The sequence below is a fragment of the Emys orbicularis genome, chromosome 9 (genome assembly GCF_028017835.1).
Source record: "Emys orbicularis isolate rEmyOrb1 chromosome 9, rEmyOrb1.hap1, whole genome shotgun sequence".
NCBI lineage: Eukaryota > Metazoa > Chordata > Testudines > Emydidae > Emys > Emys orbicularis.
In genome coordinates, this window is record NC_088691.1 from 45,140,541 (window position 1) to 45,163,157 (window position 22,617).

The following is a 22,617-nucleotide window of genomic DNA, read 5'->3' on the forward strand; positions in this document are numbered from 1 at the left end:
AGGTTTGTTTGACAAGATGTATTCTCCATGAAACCATGCTAAGTGGCATTAATTATAGTCCCCTACTTTAATTCTTTATTGATTGGATCCCATATCAGCTCTGCCATTATTTTGCCTGGGGCTGATGTCAGGCTAACTGTCCTATAGTTACGGGGGCCTCCTGCATGCTCCTTTTTAAATATTGACACAACGTAAGCACTTTCCCAGTTGTCTGGAATTTCCCCCGTATTCCAAGTTTTATTAAAAATTAACATCGGGGGCCAGAGGTCTCCTCAGGCAATCCTGTGAAAACTGTTTATCCCTAGCAGATATTGTTTAATATACTCCTTAGTTACTAATGGACTCGAAAGTACATCATCAGCGTCATGTGATATGAGTACATTGTCCTCCTTCTTTCCAAATGCAGCACAGAAATATTTATTGAACTCTTCTGCCTTTTCTGCATCATTTGTACAGGCCCTAGCACAATGGCATCCTGACCCATGACCAGAGCTCCTAGCCACTATGGTAATATGAATAATTTATTTATTATTATTGTTAACAATTTTACCATAATAATTGGCCTATACCATTTCTAGGATTTCTTTTGTTCTTGATATTCTTTTAAAAATCCTTCTTATTGTCCTTAACCCTGACAGCCATGGATTTTTCCCTGATATCTGTAGCTTCCCTTATCAATTTTCTAGACTGCATAACTTTCAGCTTATATCGATTGCCATCTACTTTTTGTTGGTGTTGTATATAGTTTTATATTCCTAATTGCTGCCTTCACTTCCCTCCCTAACCAGGATAGGCTTTTAAACAAAAGGTCATCTTCTTTCGTGATTATGAAATTATGGCTTTTTGGCCATCTAATAAGCCCCTCTTAAACAATTTGCCCTCCCAATTTTCATTCATATTTTTCTGTCTAAATATTTCCTCTCAGTCAATTTTTCTCCAAATTTTCCTCAGCATTGGTGCTTATAGTGGTTAGGACTGTCCTCTATTTTCACATAACAAATCTAATCATGGTACCTAAGTAACCACCAACTTTCAGCTCAGTGATCAGTTCATGCTTTAGTGAGGTCTTATGGAGTTACCCCATGCTGGGTGCAATGAGTTTGGTGTTAGAAAATCATCTCTCATTTTTAGAAACTCCAATGATGTTTTACTACTGGCCGAGAGACCTCCAGCATGTCTCCCAGATTGGAGTCATCCATGATAACAAAATTTCCGACCCATGCATTACAGATTGGTGCTTAAGGAACAACACATCCTGTCCTTTAGTTAGATTCAGTGGTCATTCCAATCCTGGCTTTTCAATAATGTCAATTATAGCCATTTTCCCTCAGCAATGATAATTTCCAATTATTCTTTCCTGTTACCTAGACTCTTATCACTGTATATAAGCAATTAAATGATGTTCAGTATGTTCACAACACCCTGAGTTTGAGTTCCATTTGTTCCGCATTTGCCCCCTTAGCCTCCTTCTATTACATTGTTAGTTTAACACCCTCCTAGTTTCTCCAGCTAGTCTCCAGACAGAAGATTACATACACCCCCTTCTGAGATGCAGGCGATCCTGTTCGTTCAGCCCCGTCCCACTGGAATATGCCCCAGTGTTCCACAAAACCAGAACTTTCACCTTCACAGCAGCCTCATGGCCAGTGGTTCACCTCCAGCATGTTCTGCCTTCTGCTCCTGGGATCAGAAGAATGACCAGGATCACTTGGACTTTCCTCTTCTTCAGCTCTGCTTTGGGATTCCTGCACTCTTTGATATCTGTGGAGTTCTCTGTGATGCCCTCTTGCTGGTTCCAATGTGCATCACTTGCCAGCCGCTTGCAGAAACCCACCCAATCTTGCAGTGACCTCTTGTGTCTTTACTCCAGGGAACAGCACATCCTGCTACTGTCCTTGTGTCTCTTGCTGAATTCTCTGTCCATTCTTCTTAACACAGAGTCACCAAGGATTGCCTGTCTGCCTAGGGCAGGGGTCGGCAACGTTCGGCACGCGGCTCGCCAGGGTAAGCACCCTAGCGGGCCGGGCCAGGTTATTTACCTGCTGACGCGGCAGGTTCGGCCGATCGCGGCCCCCACTGGCCGCGGTTCGCCGTCCCGGGCCAATGGGGGCGGCGGGAAGCGGCGGCCAGCACATCCCTCGGCCCGCGCCGCTTCCCGCCGCCCCCATTGGCCCGGGACGGCGAACCGCGGCGAGTGGGGGCCGCGATCGGCCGAACCTGCCGCGTCAGCAGGTAAATAAACTGGCCCGGCCCGCTAGGGTGCTTACCCTGGCGAGCCGCGTGTCCAACGTTGCCGACCCCTGGCCTAGGGGGTTCCAGGACCTATCTTGGGCATCCTTGTGGTATGACAGAAGTAGCTGCCCTCTAAGCCCTGCAGTTCTCCATTCTCGGTCGCTGCCTCGCTGTGTGGCGGTGACTTCACACTTGCAGCCAAGTTCTCTTTCCTCTGGTGGTTACAAGCGGGCAGGGAGGGGCGGGATGCCGGGAGGGTGTGCCTGTTTGTATGTGAAGTGTGAACTCCCCATCTGTGCCTGGGGGTGGGGAAGAGACCCCGCTCAGCGCTGTTACAGTCACTTCCCTGCACAGGGAACATGGTGGCATTCGCCGCCGCTGGGAGCCTGTCGGTGCCAGGCATGGGGGAGGGTTCCAGAGGCCCCTCCCTGCTACCATGCCAACCTGCCGGCCTGGCTCCGTTCAGAGCAGGAGGGACCGTGTCTTCCAGCAGCACCCGGAATGTCTAGCACGCAGCCTGGGGCTGCAGAGCCGGGGCCGCTCGCTCGCCCACCTGCCCTGCCTCCTCCAGACCGGAGCCGGGCGTGCAAGGGGGGCTGTTTGCCCGGGGGGAGGGGCTGCTCCGGCCAAGGAGAGGCGAGCAGACGGCAGAGCTCAGCCCCATAGATGTGCTGTGTACCGAGGGAGCCCGGAACCGCCCTGCCTGTTGCCCACCCCTAGGGGGCGCTGCCCCGCTTCGTCGGCAGAGTAGTGCGGGGAGGCTCGGAGCAGGGCTTGCCCTGTGCCCCGGGAGAGCTGTCCTTCCCTGCTCCCGGGCGCCCAGCCAGCGGGACTCCCGGGCGGGGGGGGGGGCTCTCCGGTTGGAGGCGTCTTCGCCAATCAGCTGCCCGGGCGGAGGAGCCGCTCCCGCGGCGGGGCTGGGCGTGTGCACTGGGCTGAGCCGGAGCCGGGAGCTGATCAGCAGCTGTTGCTGTTTTCCTCCCGTGGCGCTCGGGGCAGCAGCTGGGCGGCGCTGGGAACGCACAGCCACTGGGGAGCTGCTGGGGGAGCGCAGCGGGCTCGGGCGCCCAGGCAGCCGCTCCGGGCGGTGGGTGGGAAGCGGCGCTGTGGCCGGCTGGGTGCCCGCGATGGCCTCAGAGGAGTGCCGCTCGCCCGTGGGGCTGGACTGCTGCAGCTGCTGCCTGGACCTGGCCAACCGCAGCGGCCTGGAGGAGGGGGCCGGGGGCGAGAACAACAACCTGGGCAGCCCCACGGTGAGCAACTTCCGGCAGCTGCGGGCGCAGCTAGTGTGCGAGAACCTGAACGCCGACAAGCTGAGCAGCATCATGCGGCAGGACTCGCTGGAGCCGGTGGTGCGGGACCCCTGCTACCTGCTCAACCAGGGCATCTGCAACAGCAACATCGACCAGACCCTGCTCTCCATCCTGCTCTTCTTTCACAGGTGGGGCCGGGCGGGGCCCGCCGCGGGTCCCCTTCCCTGGGCCGGGCAGGGCGAGCCGGGATCCCCTCTTTGGCTGACCAGGGCGCACAGCTCCTCCCGGGGTGGGGCCCAAGGAAGCCCTGGGCCCACAGAGATTGGGAACCGGGGGCTTTGGTACATCTCCATGGCACGGTCTGCCTCGTTAGGCATCTGCCGACCTTTCCGAAAGTGCCTCTCGGTGGCCCGTGTCCGCTGAGCTTCCCGGATCGGGGGCGGGGCAGGAGCTGATCCCTCTAGCCTGGGCTTAGCACTGTGGAAATTACTTTGGGCGGGGGAGAAGCGCCCAGGAGTGGGGAGGCCGCTGCTCTGGCGAGCCCGGGAGGGGGCTGTGGCCCTGTGGGTGGCCGATCTGGACCCAGGGGCGTGAGTTATTCACTCCGTGTTGTGAGTCGGCCCCGGGGGATCCCTGGGGTGGATGCCTGGCAGCCTGTCGGCTGGGAGCGCTGGGGCATTGCGTGTATGCGGGCGGCTTGCAGAGTCTCGGACTAAGGTTACTGTCCGGCTCCCTCCTTCGCACTGGATACCTATGTGATTCCCGGGAAAATGGAGCGTCTGCCGCCAATCATGCGGCCAGGCCCTTCCTGCTGCTCGGAGCTGGACTTGGCTTTCGGACCCGCCGCTCCACACAGGCGCTGGCTGTGACCGCCGCTAGCCCTATCCTAAACCTCCTCTGTGCCGCGCCTCACCACCTGCTAGGGGAGGGGGAACTAAGGCACACAGGGCCACAGCGGGAGTGAGTGGCAGAGCTGGGGAGAAAACCCAGGAGTCCAGGCTATCCGTTGCCTGCTCTGGCAGCTCCTGCAGCCTCTCTCTGTGCTCTGATGAAGTGGGTTATATCCCAGGAAAGCTTATGCCCAAATACATTTGTTAGTCTCTATGGTGCCACAAGGACTCCTCCTTGTTTTCTCTGTGCTTCCTGATAAAACCGCCTTGGCCAGACTGATATTTCTGGGTTTGAAAGGGGAATTCCCAGGCGGATGTGGGTCCAACTGTAGTAACTAAGTCAGCCCTGAGCAAAGGTGTTTTACAGCCCGCCTGTGCGCTCTGGAGCACTGGCCTGTTGGTCTGTGATCAGGGCTCCTTGGCTGAGCAGAGATGGGGCTGACCAAGTCCCCTTTCTGTATGCATGTGGGTGCCTTGCACCCCTCCGCCCCCTGCACAACAGCATCACTGCCCCACCAGGGCAGTCGGATCATAACCCCAGGAGTTTCCTCTGGTCCCATTCACCCGAGAATTGGGTGGCACCTCTGGGTAGAGATGATCCTCAGAGACTGGCGAGAGAGAGAGGAAAATACCTGGGGGTGGTGGTGAGATATAAAGAGAGCTACATGTGACACCCAGCCCCCGAGGGAGCTGTGGCTGTTTTGCAGGCTGTGTCTGGAGCGGTAGGGAAGGTGATCTGTCATGGGGTGGGGGAGTGGTGGCATTCCCTGCTATCTGCCTCTGCCAGGGGTGGGGGGAATTGCACACACACAGCCATCTGCCCTGACTCAGCACTTCCTTTGCAGAGCATTAGCTCTTTAACCCTCCTGTGAGGGAGTTAGTTTCATTTATACAGTCTGAGGCACAGGTAGGGCCGAATTTGTCCAAGCTCCCAGCTGGAGGCAAAGCTGGGCTGGCTCCATTAGGTCAGGCTGCTGTAACATTCCTGGGATCTCACCTGAAGGAAAGGGGAATCAGGGCTGAGCCACCTGCTTTGCTGCGTCCCCAGGTGGTGTTTAGGGATGGACTGGTGGTGCTTGGTGGTGCAAGTGTGTGACGTGTTGGGGTGTGTGGGGCGTTACAGCTTCCCCTGGAACCCTACAAGCCTGCTCACACCCTCGCTAGCAGCTGAGTTAATGGGGGCCTGGCTTTGTGTTCACTCTAGGGTCTGGGGGATGTTCCACTCACACAGCAACCTGCTGTGGGTAAGTCAGAGTTGGGCGATATGCACATCTGTGCTCCTGCACACTGGCATCTGGGTACCGCCTCTGCAGCAACCTCCCCCTCATGCCTGCTTACATCTGCGTGCACTCCTGCATGTACACTTACAGGTACACACACATGCAACCCGGCACAAACACGTGCATTCAGGGTTACATGCTTACACAAACACGTGTAAACTTGTCCCTTCATATGCACATGCTTGCACGTGTCAATGTACATATGAGTACATTGTGGCACACACACCTGCACAATGTACGCAAGCAGCCATGTGCAAAGCTGCACGCACACATGCATGTTTCCACCCCAAACCCGTGTGCACGTGGCTCCCCATGTCTGTTGCCATCTTGCTGCTGCCTGGTGGAGTTGGCTGGGTTGGCAGCCAGTCAGAGACTGAGGCAGGCTGCTTATTCAGAGCCACCCTAGTGGAGTCCCTCTTCCTGGGGCTTACATAAGTGGGGCTGGTGCTCAGGTGGCAAAGGCAGGAGCTGGGCTGGGAGCCAAGACGAGAGGCATTCGTGCCCACGCCCTAATGAGCATGCCTGTGGGAGGCAGGAGCTGCCTCTCCTCCATCACAAAACCAATCAAGAGGAAAACAGCAGGGAGAAGAGTGATTTCTCTCTCCCCAGGGAAACTGCCATCCCATAAACCTGTGGGCATCCTGGCCGGGGAAGGGAAATGAGACACCAAATCCATAGAGCACTGCCTGGGCTCCTGGTCCTGGTGGGGCTCAGTGTAGGCCCACCACGTAAGGAGCAGTGTCTGGCCAGTGAATATTGCTTCTACTCACTCTGCTTCATGCTCACTGCTGTTCAGATGGGAGGATGGTTGGTGGTTACTACAGTACATGCCTAGGAGCAGGACTCTTGGGTTCCATTGCTGCTCACTTACCGGCAGCCTTGGCCCAGTTTCTTATCCTCGTGATACCTCAGCTTCCTCTTCTCTAACAGTGGGACGATAATCTTGACTCACCCAAGGGGCTGTGAGGCTCAGTTTGTTCCTGTGTGTAGCATGCGGATGGCAGGACAAAGCATTCCTAGAGTGTACTGCCTCTCTAACCAGGCCGTCTTTACCACTAACATGCCCCGCATCATTTGAGCCAAGAGGGCTCCCTGCTGCACACCACCCCATTGTTCTGTGGGCACCTGGGGTGATCGCTCTGCCTGTGCTTGAACAGGACAGGAACTGCCTGCATGGAGTTGAGGCCCAGTGCCTGGTGCATCACCCTTGGGCATCTAAAACTGCGCAGAGGCCCAGCAACTTTGTTTGTGGCAGTTCTGCTTCAGCCTGAACTTTCTCCTCCTGGCTAATGAGCCCAGAGAACTGAGAGCCAGTTGCACGGCAGGGCTGCCTCGTGGGTGCTGGGCGAGGGCGCATCGATAAACCGCACTGCTAGGGACACACTGGAGTTGCAGGCCATCCCTGTGGCACCTTTGGCTACACTCCCAAGAAACACTGGATGGGTTTATGGCCTTTGGTAATGAGGATTTATTCCCATCCCGGCAGGGGACAGGAAGGCCTGTCAGCAGCAATACATTCAGGATGATCAGTAAGGTTTATGGATACACGACCCCTGCCCTTGGGTAAACTCAGGCAGGAGACAAGGCGGGTGGTGCTCGCCGCAGGCACAGGAGTCAGTCAAAGTGGAGTGGAGAGGCCCAAGCAGTGGAACTGGGATCCAGATCGTGGGGGAGGGGTTGGATCAGCCTGGGATGGAGAGAGCTCCTGTGACCGTGTCTGGAGTGGGGCAGTTCAGTTCTAAGTGTCTGTTCCCATCCATGCTCAGGAGAGCCCCTTATGTACAGCGCTCCCAGTCTGGCCCTGGGATGGCTCTGCCCAGGCCCCTCAGCCTGGCTCCTTCTGGCATTGATTTCAGTGGAAGTTAGGGCCTCAATGAAATCTCTTTGAGCATTGGGGCCCACCAGCATGGGAGGTGCTAGCCAGGCCTCATCGATCTGTCCTGGGCGTGATGCTTCCCTGTGTGTTGCACAGCCCACTGCATATGCGCATCTTCCTCAGCTGCATAGCCTGGCTCCTGTGGCTGCCCTGGGGGGAGGGTGGGCATTCACACCTCTGCCAAGCAGATGTGAAACCTGGAGACTAAGCAGGGAGCCCTGATTTGTTTCACACCCATGTGCACAGATGTGTCAGTGAGGGCACGAGGCTGTTCCCTGGCCTGTGGCTCTGAGAGTGCAGGAGAAGAGCTCAGCAGCCAGTCGCCTCCCTGCTTGTGCAGCTCCCCCCAGGATAACTCATCCCAGACCCAGCTGAGACTGACTGACTGTGCAGGCAGCAGCATGGGGGGGTGGAGGGGCAGCATCACCCCTTGAGACACTTACGACCACATGACTGGCGGTGGACAGTGGAGTCTCTGGAGACTGGCGGTGGACAGCTCTGACCATTGGCTTTCTTTGAGTTGTTTCAGGTGGTTTGGGGTGAAGGGTTTAAGCTGGAGCCCAGGCCGCTGGGCGGCTGCATGGAGCTGGGAATCGGGTCCCCAGGCCAGCCCTAAGCCACACACGCTCTTGTTACAAGCCAAGCTAGTGTTTAGCACTTCTTCCCCCAGCCCCGCCACACAGCATTGGGCTGCTGTGCCCCTTTTACAGGGGTGGGCAAGCTGACCTGAGACTGCCTCTGGCCCAGTGTGCCCCCACCAGCTCTGCACCTCTGGGGCTCAGGGACTCTGGCTCGCCTGATCGGCTTCCCCTGGCTATCGCAGAGGCCTGGATATGCTGTGCCTGGCTCCACTGTCTTGGCTTCTGGCTCCCAACCCAGAGCCAGGCCCTGGGCTTGGCTCTCTGAGGGTCCTGGATCCGCTCAGAGCTGTTGCAACACCCTGTTCTCACTCCAGCTCCTTAGAGTAATTAATGCCACCTGGGCCTTTTGTAAGGCGCTAAGGGGAGAGAGCACAGAGGTTGCAATGCAGCAAGAAGCGGATGCCAGTTTGGGGGCTGCGCACACACAGTGCAGGGAGGGGATGGTCCTTGGAGAGATGCCTATCCCAGCAGGATTGTGTGCTCAGCTCTGAGCGATATAGAACCCAAAGGATAATGAGAAATGTGAGGGAATTGAGAGACAAGCAACAAGAATGATCCAGGGGACAGAGGGACTGGAGCAGAAACCTGAAAAGAGCTAAATGCCTCAAACATGTCAAATCAGCCAGTGAGAGCCAGTGAGTGTCTTCAGAGAGGTGAAGTGTGTGAAGGTAGAGGTGCTGCCTGGTGAATCCATGGGGCTGTAATAGAATAAAACTGTGCAAAGGAAATTGAGGCTGGGACCAGAGTTAGATTGTGGAACTGTCTCCCAAGATCAGGATGGAGGCCTCCTCCCTGGAGACAATACAAACTGCCCTGAACAGAGCCTGGATGATAGACAGCAGGAGCAAGATGTAACAGGACTTTGACATCTCTGAGCCTAGGTTGCAGCTAAGATATAATCAGTGTGTGGAGCCATTAGCCCTTAGATCACTGGCGTTTTCCAGTCCCCAGCCCGCTGCTAGGTTAGGGTGCATTCAGTGCACGTCCGCAGTCTCCAAAGGGCCGAACTGTCTATTCCTGCAGCAGCACATGGGGTGTGAGTGGGTTGGGGTGTCAGGTGCTCCCCGATGCGCTCACTTGGTGGCCAGCTTTTGCACCACCTGCTCCCATCCCTTTTCTGCAGCTTGGGTCCCACTGAGGGAAGGATGCAGGAAGAGATGGGCAGGGGTAGCAGCGTTTAAAGGGCAGCACAGACCTGTTAGGACTGGGACAGCTACAGAGAGCACATTCCAGTAGGGCAGTGGGGGGCTGGCTGTGTGGGCGGGGGGGAGAACACGTGTGTGGGGATGAGCTGGAGTCTGCTTTGTTCAGTGAGCGGGGGCTGTTCCTGTTTGCTACTGCACTGCAGGAGTCTCGGTTGGCCTTGCCAAGTGACCGCAGGAAAGACCCTGCGCCTCCCTGCCCTGCTCCCTAAACCCAGCCCCCCTCCCGCCTCTGATCCGGCCCAGCCCCCGCTGGCCGCAGCAGCGCGGAGGGGATCGCAGGGGGCGGGGAACGGGTCTGGCTAGGGCAGTGCCCAGCCCCCAGCAGCGCGGGCAGGGCCGGTTCGGCCCAAGAGATGCCATCCCCTTTCCCCCGGCTCGTGCCGGCGCCTCCTCTGCCCAGCCCAGCTCAGCTCTCGGGGTGCGCGGAGGGGTTGGGGCTGCTGGGGCGGGGCTCCGGGCACGTGGGGTGCCAGGCGCAGAGGCTGCATGAGGCTGCTTATTCAATAGGGCGGCCCCTGCCGGAGCCGGGCGCTGATTGGTGGAGGCCGGGATGCCGGCTGGGGAGGGCGGCACGTGTACAGCATGCGGGGGCGGGGGCGGGGAGCGCTGAGGGGTGAGACTGGCCTGTGACAGGCAGCTGGTGCTGGGCGAATGTCAACTCTGTGCTCCGCTCTGTACAGATCCCTCTACAGCACTGCACGCATAACAGCACACTGTGCATGCTGTGCACGCCCCTCCACACGCTGCACACAGCAGAGCACGCTGAACATTAACAGCACATCATGCACACAGCAAACTATGCATGGCACACATAACACAAACCATAGTGCAAACACCCCTCCACACAACACATCATATAGCATCATGCACTGTACATACTACACTGCACACTACATACATTACACATGCTACCCATTACACACGCCACATTGCACAAAAGTGCACATTCTATGCTATACAGCCTATTACACACTGTGTGCCACAACATGCAGTGCCCCAGTGCACACCCAGCTCAATCCACTGTGCACACTAAACCATACCACCTACTGTACAGTATAAAACACTGCACCCAGATACAGGCACAACTCAGGATATGCCAAACAACACACCGCACAGTGTAAAAACTACACATACCATATTCTGCACCCACCATGCAACACGAGACACTGGACATGGGTGTAGAGAGACACCTGCACACACCTGGTATTTCAGTACATAACCCGCACTCTGTACAACAGACCAAAACCAGGCCTGCATTCCACTAGCAGCCAATAGCCCTGTCATCGCAGCAATTCCATATGTATGCATCTCATGGGGCTCACTCACCACTGGTGACACCCCTTGCTGGCCAAGCTCTGGTCAGGCATTGTGCCCTCCTCTGGCTGTGTCTCGTCCTCTCGTGCTGCAGCCCCTCTCGCTCCAGGAAAACCGCAGCCTCCTCTATGTGACTTGGCCCTCCGGACGGGTCACCATACGTGTTCCCTCCTTCCAGGGTATCTTAACGAACAGGCTCAGGCAGTCTTCCTGCTCAGTGCCCCTTCGTCAGCAACAGGCCTGGTCCCGGCTCAGGGGCCCTCTCAGTGGCAGCCAGGATTTGAGCTACCCCAGACCTTGCTGCTTTTCCCCTGAGCCTTGCCTACCTCTCTGGCTCACCCCCTTCTCTGGACTCTCCAAGCCACACTCCCTCCTCCCAGGGACTGTAGTCTACTTGCCTCTAGCCCCAGGCACCCCTCCCTTCTCCCAGGGAGTGACTGGAGACTCCTTCCCTCCAGCCCCTTCTGTAGCCAGCTTGCTGGCTTGTATAGGCCCTGCCTATTCCCACCCAGCTGAGCCTGTTCTTCAATCCCTGCTCCCTGGCTCCTTCCCCATGTGCAGCCTGGGCATTAATTGGCCCCGGTAGCCATCTTAGCCCCTCCAGGGCTTGCATGGGGTGAACACCCTGTCACAATGCACACTAGAGCAATGATGGCCCAAGGCACAGAGGGGTGTGGGGGGGTGGAGGGCGCGTGAGAGATACCTGGCTAAGGAATCTGCTGCTTGCCCTTTAAATTGCCCAGACTCCTGCAGGGGGCACGTAGTGCTTTGCTCCATAGTCCCATTTTCCTGGCCAGCGTTCTCTGGCTGGAGATGCCCCTCATAGCTGGCAGAGTTGGGGTAAGAGCCAGGCCCCTGGATAACAGTGAAGAGCTGATCCTGGTTAGCTAGGAGTGTGCACTGGGCATGGCGGTTCCCTAGATCTGGGTTCTGGTTTGGCCCATTATAGTAGGAGGACTCCCTGTCCCCTTGCTTAGATGGTTCTAACAATGCGAGATTCACCCTAGGGCTGGGATACACCCCCCAAACTGCAGGCTGTGTGCTAACGGCACACTGTGCGCACAGCCCCCTCCCCTCCAGTTGTGTTAACGTTACCAGGGCAAATAAAGCCACTTGCCCCCTGACACCTTGTGTCTGTGTGCCTTTCTGGGGCACTGAACCCATCGTGCTGTGAGGGGGAGATCCCCGGAATAACCCGAGTTCCTGTAAGGAACCCCGCCTCCCAGCAGGATGGGAGGAGTGTTAAAGGGCCGGCACTGTATTTGTTTTATACTTGGAAACCTTACAAAGGCCATTTGTCTCCCACCCTAGCCTGGCATTTTCCTCTGCCAGAATTCAGCTGGTTAGAATGCTGCACTCCTCCCAGCGTAACCCCAACCACCGGGAGTGTGGGGCCTGGGGATCTGGCACCCCCCAGAGAACCCCACCAACCCCTGGCATGATAGCGGTCACCTAGTGCCGTATCCACTGTGGATCCCCCAGCAGAAGCAAGACCCAGGGCATGCGGACAGAAGGCAGAACGGCACAGACACCTAGGGGGGAGGAACGATGCAGCTGTGTGCCCCTCCACACATGAGCTAATAAATGACCTTTGCACACAATCCAGGGGGGCCAGGGGGCTGCTATAAAGCTTTTATTGGCCCAGATCACCTGGAGGAGCTGTGAGCAAGCCATGCCAGCTAAAGTCACCCTGTCTATTTATACCACCCCTATCAAGACTGTATCTGAGCACACACAGCCATTAACTAACTTATCACCACACCACCCACGCAGCTTGCCCAAGGTCGCCCAAGGAGCCAGGAATGATCATCTCTCAGCCTGTGCCGACACCTTAGCCACAGGACAGTCTTGTTCTCAGGTGGCCACCCTGCCCCTCCCATGCTGGGTTCCTTGCGTGCGGTTGGGCATTGTGTATTTAGATGTGTATTGGGGGGGGAAGGATGAGTACACCCTGTGTGTGGGCCCAGCACATGGAGGAAATACATTGAACTAAACTAATAGCCTCTCCCTGCACCACATTGCATGGGTAACCTAGTGACAGGCGAAAGGAGAGCCTGGCGCCAGACTCCACCTGGCTGCAAACTTGGGCCCTGCTGTGCCCATGCCCTGCAGCTGGAAGGCTGGCCTTGGGGCTAAAGCACTGGGCTGCCATTCAAGAGCCCCAGGTGCAATTCCGGCTCTGCCACTGACTTCCCCAGTGGCTTTGGGCAAGTCACTTCCCCTCTCTGTGTTCAGTGCCCCATGTGTCGGACATGGGAAGAAGCTGCTTCCCCTGGTGGTGGGTGCTGCGGGCTGGTCAGTGATGTCTGTGGAGAGTTTGGTCATACAGCTATGGGGGTCACAGAAATGCCTAGAGGCTCATGCTGCTCTGTGGGAGCTTGGGGGGGTCCCTTCCCCGGGTGATGAAGCTAAGCTCTTCGGGGCGGGGAGGGGCTGCTATGGATTTTGGTCATATCATCTCCAGGCACTTTGCCCGCACTAATGAACCTTGTCTCGCCGGGTGGGCGACCTGTGGCTGACACTCGGTGTCTGGAGGTCCCAGGCCGACACCTGTCTTTGTCACTCACTTGCTGTGAGGCCATGGCTGAGTCACTTACAGCCCCTGCACCGTGGGCACCCCAGGGTAAAGGTGCTTTGAAATCTCTGGCTGGACAGGCCCCAGGTGTGTGTGTGTGTGGGGGGGGGGGGGGGGGAGGACATCATTCTGCTCAGGTTTCAGACAAGGAAATGGAGGCCCAGAGAGGAAATGACTACAGTGTGCATGGGGGAGTACAGTTGTGTTTACTTAACAGCTGCGGCAGAAATCCCATAGCAAATCTGCTCTCGTTTGCCCATTGCCATAGTCTCTGCAGGCTGCCCCCCACAGCTGCAAGGACCCATGGAAGAGGGGGAACGGAGCTTTGTCAGGACTTGAGCCCTGAGACAGCGGCATGCTAAGGAACTGCAGGGAGCACTGTGCAGAGGGGGGGAGTCGTCTCTGCTGCCCCAACCCACCCCTGAGCAATGAGAGGTTCTGAACTGAGCTCCAGGGGAGCACAGGTCCCCTTCAGCTGTGCCCGGAGCGTGCCGGAGGAAAGAGCCCCCCAGTCTGTCTGCATGTGCTGGAGACATCATGGGCCTAATTCTCCACTGCTTGCATCTCGTGTGTAGTGCCAAGTGGGTGTCCGTGCTCCACAAGGCTTCACACCCGCTTTACGATGGTGCAGGGCACTGGGGAATCCGGTTCAATACATCTAGCCCCCCCCCCCCCCCCCCCGGCTCTCAGCCTCAGTGAAGATTAATAAGAATTAGTATTTCACTTTTCCATTCCAGTAGGGTCCAGCGGTCCCGCTCAGAATTGGGACCCCATATGCTAGGCGCTGTACAAACACAGATGAAGCGTTGGCACAGACACTGCAGAGGTCCACCAGAGAGCATGCAGAGCCAAATTCCCACCCTGGCCCATTGTTCCTTTGGCCTTTCTCTATCTAGTTTACAGGGTTTGTTGGGCTTGAAGGAAATGGTTCTGGGATGGCACAGCCTCTGCACCAGGTGACATTGGTGCAAAAGGAGATCTGCCCCTCCCCCAGATTTGCATGGATTGTGCAAATTTAGGACAAGCCCACAGATTTGCATGGATTGTGCAAATTTAGGTCAAGCCCATGTGAATTTTGGGGGACATTTGTATACAGTCAAGCACTGGCCAGTTCGCTTTAGCTCTACCAAAAATATCCTGGAGGAAAGCGAAGCTGCCGAGGCCTCACAGCATCAGGTTCACAACCAGAAGAGACTTTATGTACAGGGACCCTTTTGCTTAAAACTTTATTTGTCTACGCAGTCCCTTGGCAAGTCAGGGGTGGGCGGGCTAGAGCCAGGCACAGTGCAGATGCTGGTAATGTCAGCATCTCTGAGTCCTGGCAATACACCACAGGACTTGGCAGGTATGCTTCCTGCCTGGGTGTCCCCCACCCCAGCTCTGACCTGCAGCTTCCATGCTATCCTAGCCCTGAGCTGCTTCCCCCAGCTCTGCTGATGCACCTAAATCCTCACTCGCAGCTCACGTCCCCTACTAGTCCAGCCCTGGCTCCCCACATACAGCTTGGCTTACAACCCTCAGTCCTGAACTTCTATATCCCCTGCTGTTCTGGGCTCCCCCATGGAGCTCTGCTGATGCCTCTCAGTCCCAGTTCCCACCCACCCCCGGCCCACGCCAGTCCTTAGCAGAGGTTGCTTGCCCTGCTCAAGCGTGTGGACAAACAAATAGTTGTAAACTCAGGCGAAAGGGATGACATTTGTCATCATTTGCAGAGGCTACAGCTGTGCTAAGTGTTGCTATTAGTGCAGGATTTCAATGCTTCCTGTGTCCTGCCAACAGGGCCTGCAGCATGTTGGAACAGTCCTGCAATGTCTGGGACTGGTGGTGCTGTGAGAGCTTCCTAGGAGGGTGTGCCAACCCACAGCTCCACCTCAGCCCCGACAGGTCTATAATAACAACACCACTTGGCACATCCCCTCCATAGGTGGAAGTCCGCTGTGGGTCGCTGCCCCTTACAGAGGGGGAAACTGAGGCATGGGGCAGGCAAAGGGACACATGGAAGGTTGCGGGTCAGTGGTGGAGTCAGGAACAGAGCCCAGTAATGCCGACTACCAGCCCCGTGCTTTAACTGCTAGACCATGCCTGGAAAGCTTTTATTGCGATGCCACAAGAACCACCCTGCTACTCCTACGGTGCAGCTTGGAAATCGCAACATGTTGCCCACCCACACAGCTGGGCCCCCTCAGCAGCAGCCCCCAGGGCAGGCCAGCATCCGGGGGATTAGGAATTGCACTGTCACTGAGGCTATGAATAGGGTCTAGCGCAAGCAGCGAGCGAGCCGTGGCAGCAGCTGGGCGGGGGATGTGGCTACAGATGGATCACATTGTGCTGGGGAGTGGGAAAGCAGATGTCCAGATTTTACAGGGACAGTCCCGATTTTTGGGTCTTTTTCTTATATAAGCTCCTATTACCCCCCACCCCCGTCCCGATTTTTCACATATTCTGTCTGGTCACCCTACAGGCGGCGAGCACTAGCTGACAAATGAGTGGTCGTGTGTTAGCGCTGCTCGTCACCCGTGACAGCCACTGCCACCGCCCCTTGGGCTCATCTGTTATCCTGTGAAAGAACCAGGCCTCAGGCTCACTTGGCAAGGGGAGAGGACTCTGCCCAGGAAGGCAGCGGGTGCTGGGTGTGCCGAGATCAGCTCATCTCTCTGACTTCCCGGGGACTTTGCAACTGTTTGGTTTGGCCTGTGTTGGAGGCAGGCCCTGCGCAGTGGAGCTGGAGTGTGGATTGGGTACAGAGCCGCTTCTGGGTCTAGGTGTTGGCTCGGTTTCTTCTGCGCGGGGGTGGAGGGTTGCTGCTGGATAGGCACAGGCTGCCCTGGTGTTGACTCCCACCTGGTACGGGGCAGGTAAGGTCCCAGATGGCATCTCTTTGCCTCTCCCCTCCGGGGATCCCCTCCCTGCACATGCACCCCGGGAACACCCTGGTTGCCATGGAGGAGAGCTGGCTGCACTCCCTGGATTTGGGGCCTGCTGCGCAGGGGCGATTGGCTGCCCAGCTCTGGGAACAACAAAGGACCATTTGAACTGCACGGGCCATGGACCGAGTGTGGGAGCAAGGTGGGGGAGGGAGATGGAGAAACTGAGACAGGCTGGCAAATGTCAGGGCCTGGACAGGGAGTCCAGGGTGTTCTGGAGAGCAGCGTGGGTGGGGCAAACCCTGTCAGGCACAGGAGGGGAAGGGTGGGGGGAGGGCATTGGCTGGGGGCTCGGGAGACTTGGGGTTGATTCCTGGCTCTGCCCCCAGGCTCCCTGTGTGATCTTGAGCCCATTACCTATGTTGCTCTGGGCCTCAGTCCCATCTGTGCAAGGGGGAGAACGTGGCTTCCAATGCCCGGGGCTGGGTGACTGGGAATGTCTCCCATGGGCACCAAGTGTCCTCCAACGGCTCAAATCCTGCCCCTGCTCAGGTCCTTCAAGGGAGGCCCAGGACTCGCATGCCCAGGGTGTCCAGGCTGGGAGCGACTCTCACTTCCCAGTTTTCAAGGAGCACTTGCTGCTAGTGGCGGTACTGTACACATGTGTGCCCATGCGCTGCGCACGCACGCAGCCCTGGACACACAGTCACACGTAGGCACGCCCGGGGGGCTGCTCCCCAAAGGACAGCATGCAGCCTGCTGTCCGAGCTTTCCCACCCAGCCAGTAGCCGCGGCGTGACCTGCACCTGTTCTGTCCCAGACATGTCAGGTCACGGTAGGCTGCTCTGGCAAGGCGCAGGCCTAGATGCACCAGAGATCTGAACGCATTGGCAAACCCTATGTGCCTATAAGAAACCCTTCCATGTTTGTTGGGGTTCCCCCTGACTAGTCAGCAGCAGGGTGCTAGTCAGTATGGTGCCTCCTCTGAGCAGCTCCGTAATGTCCATGAATGCTGCTGAAAGTGCCGGCCCCTGTTGTGACCATGGTAGCAATGCGCCTTAGAGCGCCAGCTTTCCTGCCTGGGCTCTGATCCTGGCTGTGAAAAAAGCCTTTGACTTTTGGGGGTGTGTGGGTGTATGTGTGCGTGCATGCACTCGCTAGTGCTCACATGTGCAGGTGGATTCTGTGGAAGGCAGAGCTGGGGGAACTGTTCTTAGTGACCAGTGGACGGGCTGAAGGTACCCCTTTGCTCTGCTGAGTTAGTTGCAAGCAGGTCACATGGTTTGTAAGTTTCTCCTCTCTTCTCAGCTAGGAGAGGAACAGGCTGTGTGGAGGAATTGCAGCCAGTGGCGTTTTGTGATGAGGCTGCTGGTTGTGGCTGGCCATAGGTTGTTGCTTAGGGCCCCTGGTGTAGACTAAGAAGCTTCCTGTCTCTCTTTGTAATCTACCTGCTCCTAGCCCATTGATAAACCTATTGTGTGAGGGTTTCTGATGGGGTCGCCTGCAAACTTCTCTGCCCTGCTCTGGGGAACCCTCACTGTCTTCATGTGAATGTTTGTGAATGAATAAACACCAGGGTTTGGCAGGGCTCCTCACATGGCAATTCACAGATGCTTTGTGCTGCCTGCTCCTGGCTCTAGTGTAAGAGATACCTGTATGCAGGGTGCAGGGTGTGTGCGTGTGTCATTGTAGTTGTGGTGCTGGTGTGTTTATGTACATGCCATGTGAATGGTGGGTGTGTGCACACGGGAGTGAGTGGGAGTGTATGACAGAGACTGGTGTGCAGGGCACGTGTGTATAGTTGTGGTGGTGCTCATGCAGAAGTGTTGCTCTCCGTGAGGGGCGTAGTAGGTAATAAAAGGCCCAGGAGAACAGGCAGCTGTCTAGAGAACAAATGAGACCTTCCTTTATGAGTGTGTTCTAGTCTGGAGATCAGAGGAGCTTCCACGGTGTTTGTTCATTAGTCATTGTTCCATGTCAGAGCAGGTGCTCGGAAAATTGCAAATCTAGCAACTTCCCGCATTCACAAATCCAGCCCCAAGGAGCAGCTATGGATAGAAAACCAAAAGCTGATCCCTTCCTGTCCTGTGTGCCTCCATCGTAAGCTGCTGCGCTAGCACATCTTATTGCCTTTCATTGGAGCAGGGGGGGCTTGGGGTTTTGTAGCAAGTCCTCTTTTGGCAGGATTACCCTTTAATCCTGCCTTTATACAGCTTGTGATCTGTCTGGGTCATCACCCATCCTGGAGCCCGCAGGATGGCCCAGAGCTGCATACCTCCTGGGCTGCCGCCTCGCAGGACACACACAGTGTGTGTGTGTGTGTACACACGCAAGAGTTATTAAAAGGTTGCACGCTGTCCCCGGGCTGCAGCTAGCTGGTCGGCACGGAGGTATATTTGTGCAGGGTAGCACGTTGCTGGAAGCGGGACAGAAGTTTGTCATTCTCTCTCTCTATAAATATGTTTCAGGGGATTTTGCTGTCCCAGTAGATGATGACCCAGGGTGGGGCAGATAAGGGAAATGACTCCACAGGCAGCTGTGACCAGCACAAATCCTGGGGTCGCATGCTGAGCCCCTCACTCACTTTTTTGCTCTGGGCAGACTCACACTGCGTTCAGTGAGTGTTTGAACCCGAGGAGGGATTCAGCATTTGCCCTTTGTTTGCGAGTTCCCCAGCCTTTTAAAACACTCTCTGCAGTGGCCAGTTGTCTCGCCTTCGACTGGCAGCCCTGACCTTTACACAGAGGCCCGGCCAATGCTAGCGCCGTGCTCCCTTGCAAAGCAGGCCCAGAGTCCGTCTTGCTGTCTGGTGGAAGCCTGGAAAGCTGGTGCCCTCCTGCGTTCATGCTGTCACGAGAGGGTGTCAGTGTCGCCAGGGCCGGCTCCAGGTTTTTTGCTGCCCCCCCAAAAAAAAAAAAAAAGTGAAAAGTGCCGCCCGCAAAGGGCCGGAATGCCTCCCCTTGAAAAGGGCTGCCCCAAGCACATGCTTGGAACGCTGGTGCCTAGAGCCGGCCCTGAGTGTCACGCTCCATGGTTTGTGTTAAGTGTAGCGTTCTCCCGGTAACCCTGTGAGTGGAGGGGAAGCTGTACGTGGGGTGCTCAGACACTGGGATGCCCAGGGGTCACTTGGCAGCTGGATGCTCACCACTGGCATGAGGCTTAGAAATGCCAACACTCGTTAAAACCGTTAGTGTGATAGCCTGGCAGCGAATGCTTTAGAGCTTTTTAGGACATTGCCTGGGTTGGGGACCGGAGCTTTATGGGGCAGCAGGAACAGAGCTGCGATCCTCTCGTTCCAGAAGCTTGAGCAAGGAGAGACTCCCCGTTTGCAGCCAGGGCCTGACACACGGTTGTGCAGAACTGATTGTAGCCAGCAGAGGGCAGCGGTGCACACACCCTGTTGGCCCCATTGACACACCCTTGTCCGATACACTTGACCATTTATGGGAAGAAATGCGCCCGGCTGGGTGACATCTAGGAACATGATGCCGAACGGCTGGACGCAGTGCAAGGCAGCGGGGGCCAGCAGCCCGCTCCGTGTGCGCTGGCGTGGGCTTGGACCATGGCTCTTTGCCAAGCTTGGGGCTTTCCAACAGACGCTGCGGGGCTGCAGGTACAAGCCCAGCAGACGGCTTATTGTGTTGTGGTGTTGTTAAATGTCAGCAAGGGAAGAGTTTTAACTCAATGTCCCAGCTTCAAAATACCCAGGATTCTTTGCAAAGGCCAAGCAGGATATTAATAACCGGCTCAGCCCTGATGCATGCAAAAGGGAAGTTTGTGCATGTCCTTGGCTGACCTCCTGCAAGGAAACTTAGCTGAACGGGCCAGGACAATGCCTGCGGCTCTGTTGACAGATCATGGTGCCACCTCCAATTCTGGCCAAGCTCGCGTAAGCGCCTCCAAAGGCTCAGCCTGGCAGAACCCTCAGGTGCTGAGACGCATCTCTCAGCCTGGCCCAGACTGGGCTGGAGAGGTCCTGGGAACAGGCTTTCAGATGACAAGTGAGGCTTTGATGCTGCCTGGTGTCTGCCATATTGAATCAGACTGTCTCCAGCCAGTGTGGAGTCGCCATGTCCTGCATGCGCTGCTGCATGGGGGGAGCCGGAGCCGAGCCTCCTGCATGCTTCATTCCTTATTTGTCCCCGCTTCTCCCTGCACAGAGGGGATTGCAGGCCACGCTGGGTGACTCATCCCCATGCTGGCAGCGGCCCAGGAAGCAGTGAGCCAGACGTTCTGCAACGGGAGGACTCGTTAACAACACACCACTGGAAATACACTGCTCATGAAGCGGCATGCTCTGCCCTCGCACCTGCTGTGAGCCCTTCCATCCTGCTGGCCGCTAGGTGCCAAGGCACACCACCTGATGCTTGGAGAGCCTCCAGGATTCGGAATCAGTGTGCTCAGCCGCCCAGGGGGAGGGTCTCTTCCAGCAGGACTGTGCCAATGAGAGCAGTGGGCATGGTGGTGGGCGCAGGGAGGGCATTCCTGGGCACCCTGATTAGCACTCTCTCTGCTTGGTGTGCAGCCTGTGAGGGCCCCAGTGAAACACGTCTGGTAGTGGGCCAACGTCCTGGTCTGAATGAGTGTCTGCTGGTTCTGGAGAGCAGGGGGCAGTTCCCAAACGAGAGGCCCAGGCTGGGATTCAGGGGTGTCAGCGGATGTGGGGAGCCAAGGCTGGCATAGTGGGGCTGGAGAAGGAGCTGTGGGGTTCATGGGCAGTGACAGAGCTGTGTGTATGAGGCACCCAGGGCTGGAATAGTAAGGGGTGGGGGCTGTAGGTTAGGATTGAGAGGTGTCAGCAGACCAGTGGGGGAGCCTAGGGCTGGAGGAGCAGGGACTGCAGGGCACTGGCAGAGCTGTCTGCTTTTCCATCCCTTTCCTTGTACAGTCTGGTGCTGCTGCCCCTGTCTCACAGGCACTGATCTTTGCCAGACTGACTAAGCACGAAGAACCCCAGAGCCGCACGAAGCTGCTGCTGGTGCTTTGTGCTTGGCCATAACCTCTGAAGCGTTGACAGAGGAAAGAAAAGAGATGGAATTCAAGGATTTGCTTGAAAGCTGGCTGGCATGGGCTGGGAACGCAGCAACCTGGGTTTGATCAGTGGGTTTCAGTTCCCTGTTCTCTCCCCACGCTGGCAGCTTCCTGGCCTCTCTCCTCTCATTATATAACATGCTACCCTTCAATTAACGGCACGGCTGCTCCCCGCACACTGCAGAGTAGCGGCTGCCAGCGCTAAGCATGGCTCTGTGCCTTTGGCTTCCTAGTGCAAATTGCCTGGTGGTTCCTTCCTGGGGCGCCAAGGGTCCTGCCTGGGGAATGGCTTCCTCTGGGGCAAACCAAACAGCTGAGAACTGGCCCTCTGCCTCAGCCAAAGGGCCTCAGGCTGCTTGGCTGGCATCTGCTCTGGCCTAGCCCGGGGGCAACACGGGCGTTTCACCATCACCAAGTGGGGCAGGGACCTGCCTGGGAATCACTGGGCCTGGTGCCCAGGGCGTGAGCAGCATGGACAGTGTTTGGCGTTTGGGATTTGATCTAGTTAATGGCAGGGGACAGCCTCATCCAACCCTCTCCTAACATGCGGCTGCCTCCCTGGAGCTGACCATGCCGGGGGAAGGCGGGTCAGACCAGCCCGCCCAGTATGGCTCCCCTGCCACTGCCCCAAGTGAGAACCCCTGCTCAGTGCTCTGGGAGAAGGGCCCTGCCAGTGCGGCGAGTCACTCGCTGAGCATCTGCTCCCATTCGTGCTCCAGCATCCCACTGGGAACAAGCAAACACCTTGGATCCTAGTAAAGTGACTTTCCATGGCCCCCTTGGGCTGCAGGGAGCTCAGGCCTGGGACGTCCTTGGGAGAAGTGCCCACCAAGCTCTTTAACCCAGGCTTAGCTTAATTTAATTTCCTCCCCATGTTGCTGCCCAGCTGTAATTTGCATAAGGCCCTACCCCTGATGGGTCGTGGCCAGTAGGGACCGAACCTGGGACCTCCGGATCGGAGTGCAGGAGGCAGAGAGGGCAGGCTGGGGAAAGGCCCCATGTCGGTGCGTGACGCTCTTGTGTGGAGCAGCCCTGACCTTCCCTGTTCTCATTACATGAGATGACCCGGGTCCAGTGCACCGCTATCCAGGACAATGACCTTCGAATGCAGCCGGCTCTGTGCCAAGAGTGAGATGCCCGGAGTGGCGAGGAGGGTTCTGGACAGGGTGACCTAGGAATCTAGGGCTCGCCGTGCTCCGACAGACAGCTGGACATTGTGGCTGGCAGCGAGGGGGGGGGGGCAGGGCATGCTGGGGGTCCTGGCTGAACAGTCTTGGCCCTGGGATCCCATGGGCTGTGGCCATGCTGCCGCAGGGCTGGGAGCCCCACTGCTGACTGTGGCTTGGGGGGATATGCCCCATCGTGCTCTGGCACCATTAGCCTGTGCTGCAGTGCCTGGAGGGGAGCCGCCTGCATGAGACACCGGGGACCTGCTGAGTAGGGCTCACTCGTGTGT

At 57.0% G+C, this 22,617-nt stretch overlaps 1 protein-coding gene across 1 annotated transcript in view; it reads left to right on the forward strand.

Moving 5' to 3' along the window:
* The first annotated feature begins 3,359 nt into the window (after positions 1-3,359).
* Positions 3,360-22,617, forward strand: part of TSC22D3 (TSC22 domain family member 3) — a 55,482-nt gene continuing 36,224 nt past the window's right edge. The window contains exon 1 of the mRNA XM_065410502.1: positions 3,360-3,673. Within this exon, the coding sequence (XP_065266574.1) occupies positions 3,360-3,673 (314 nt within the window). The remainder of the gene's footprint in view (positions 3,674-22,617) is intronic.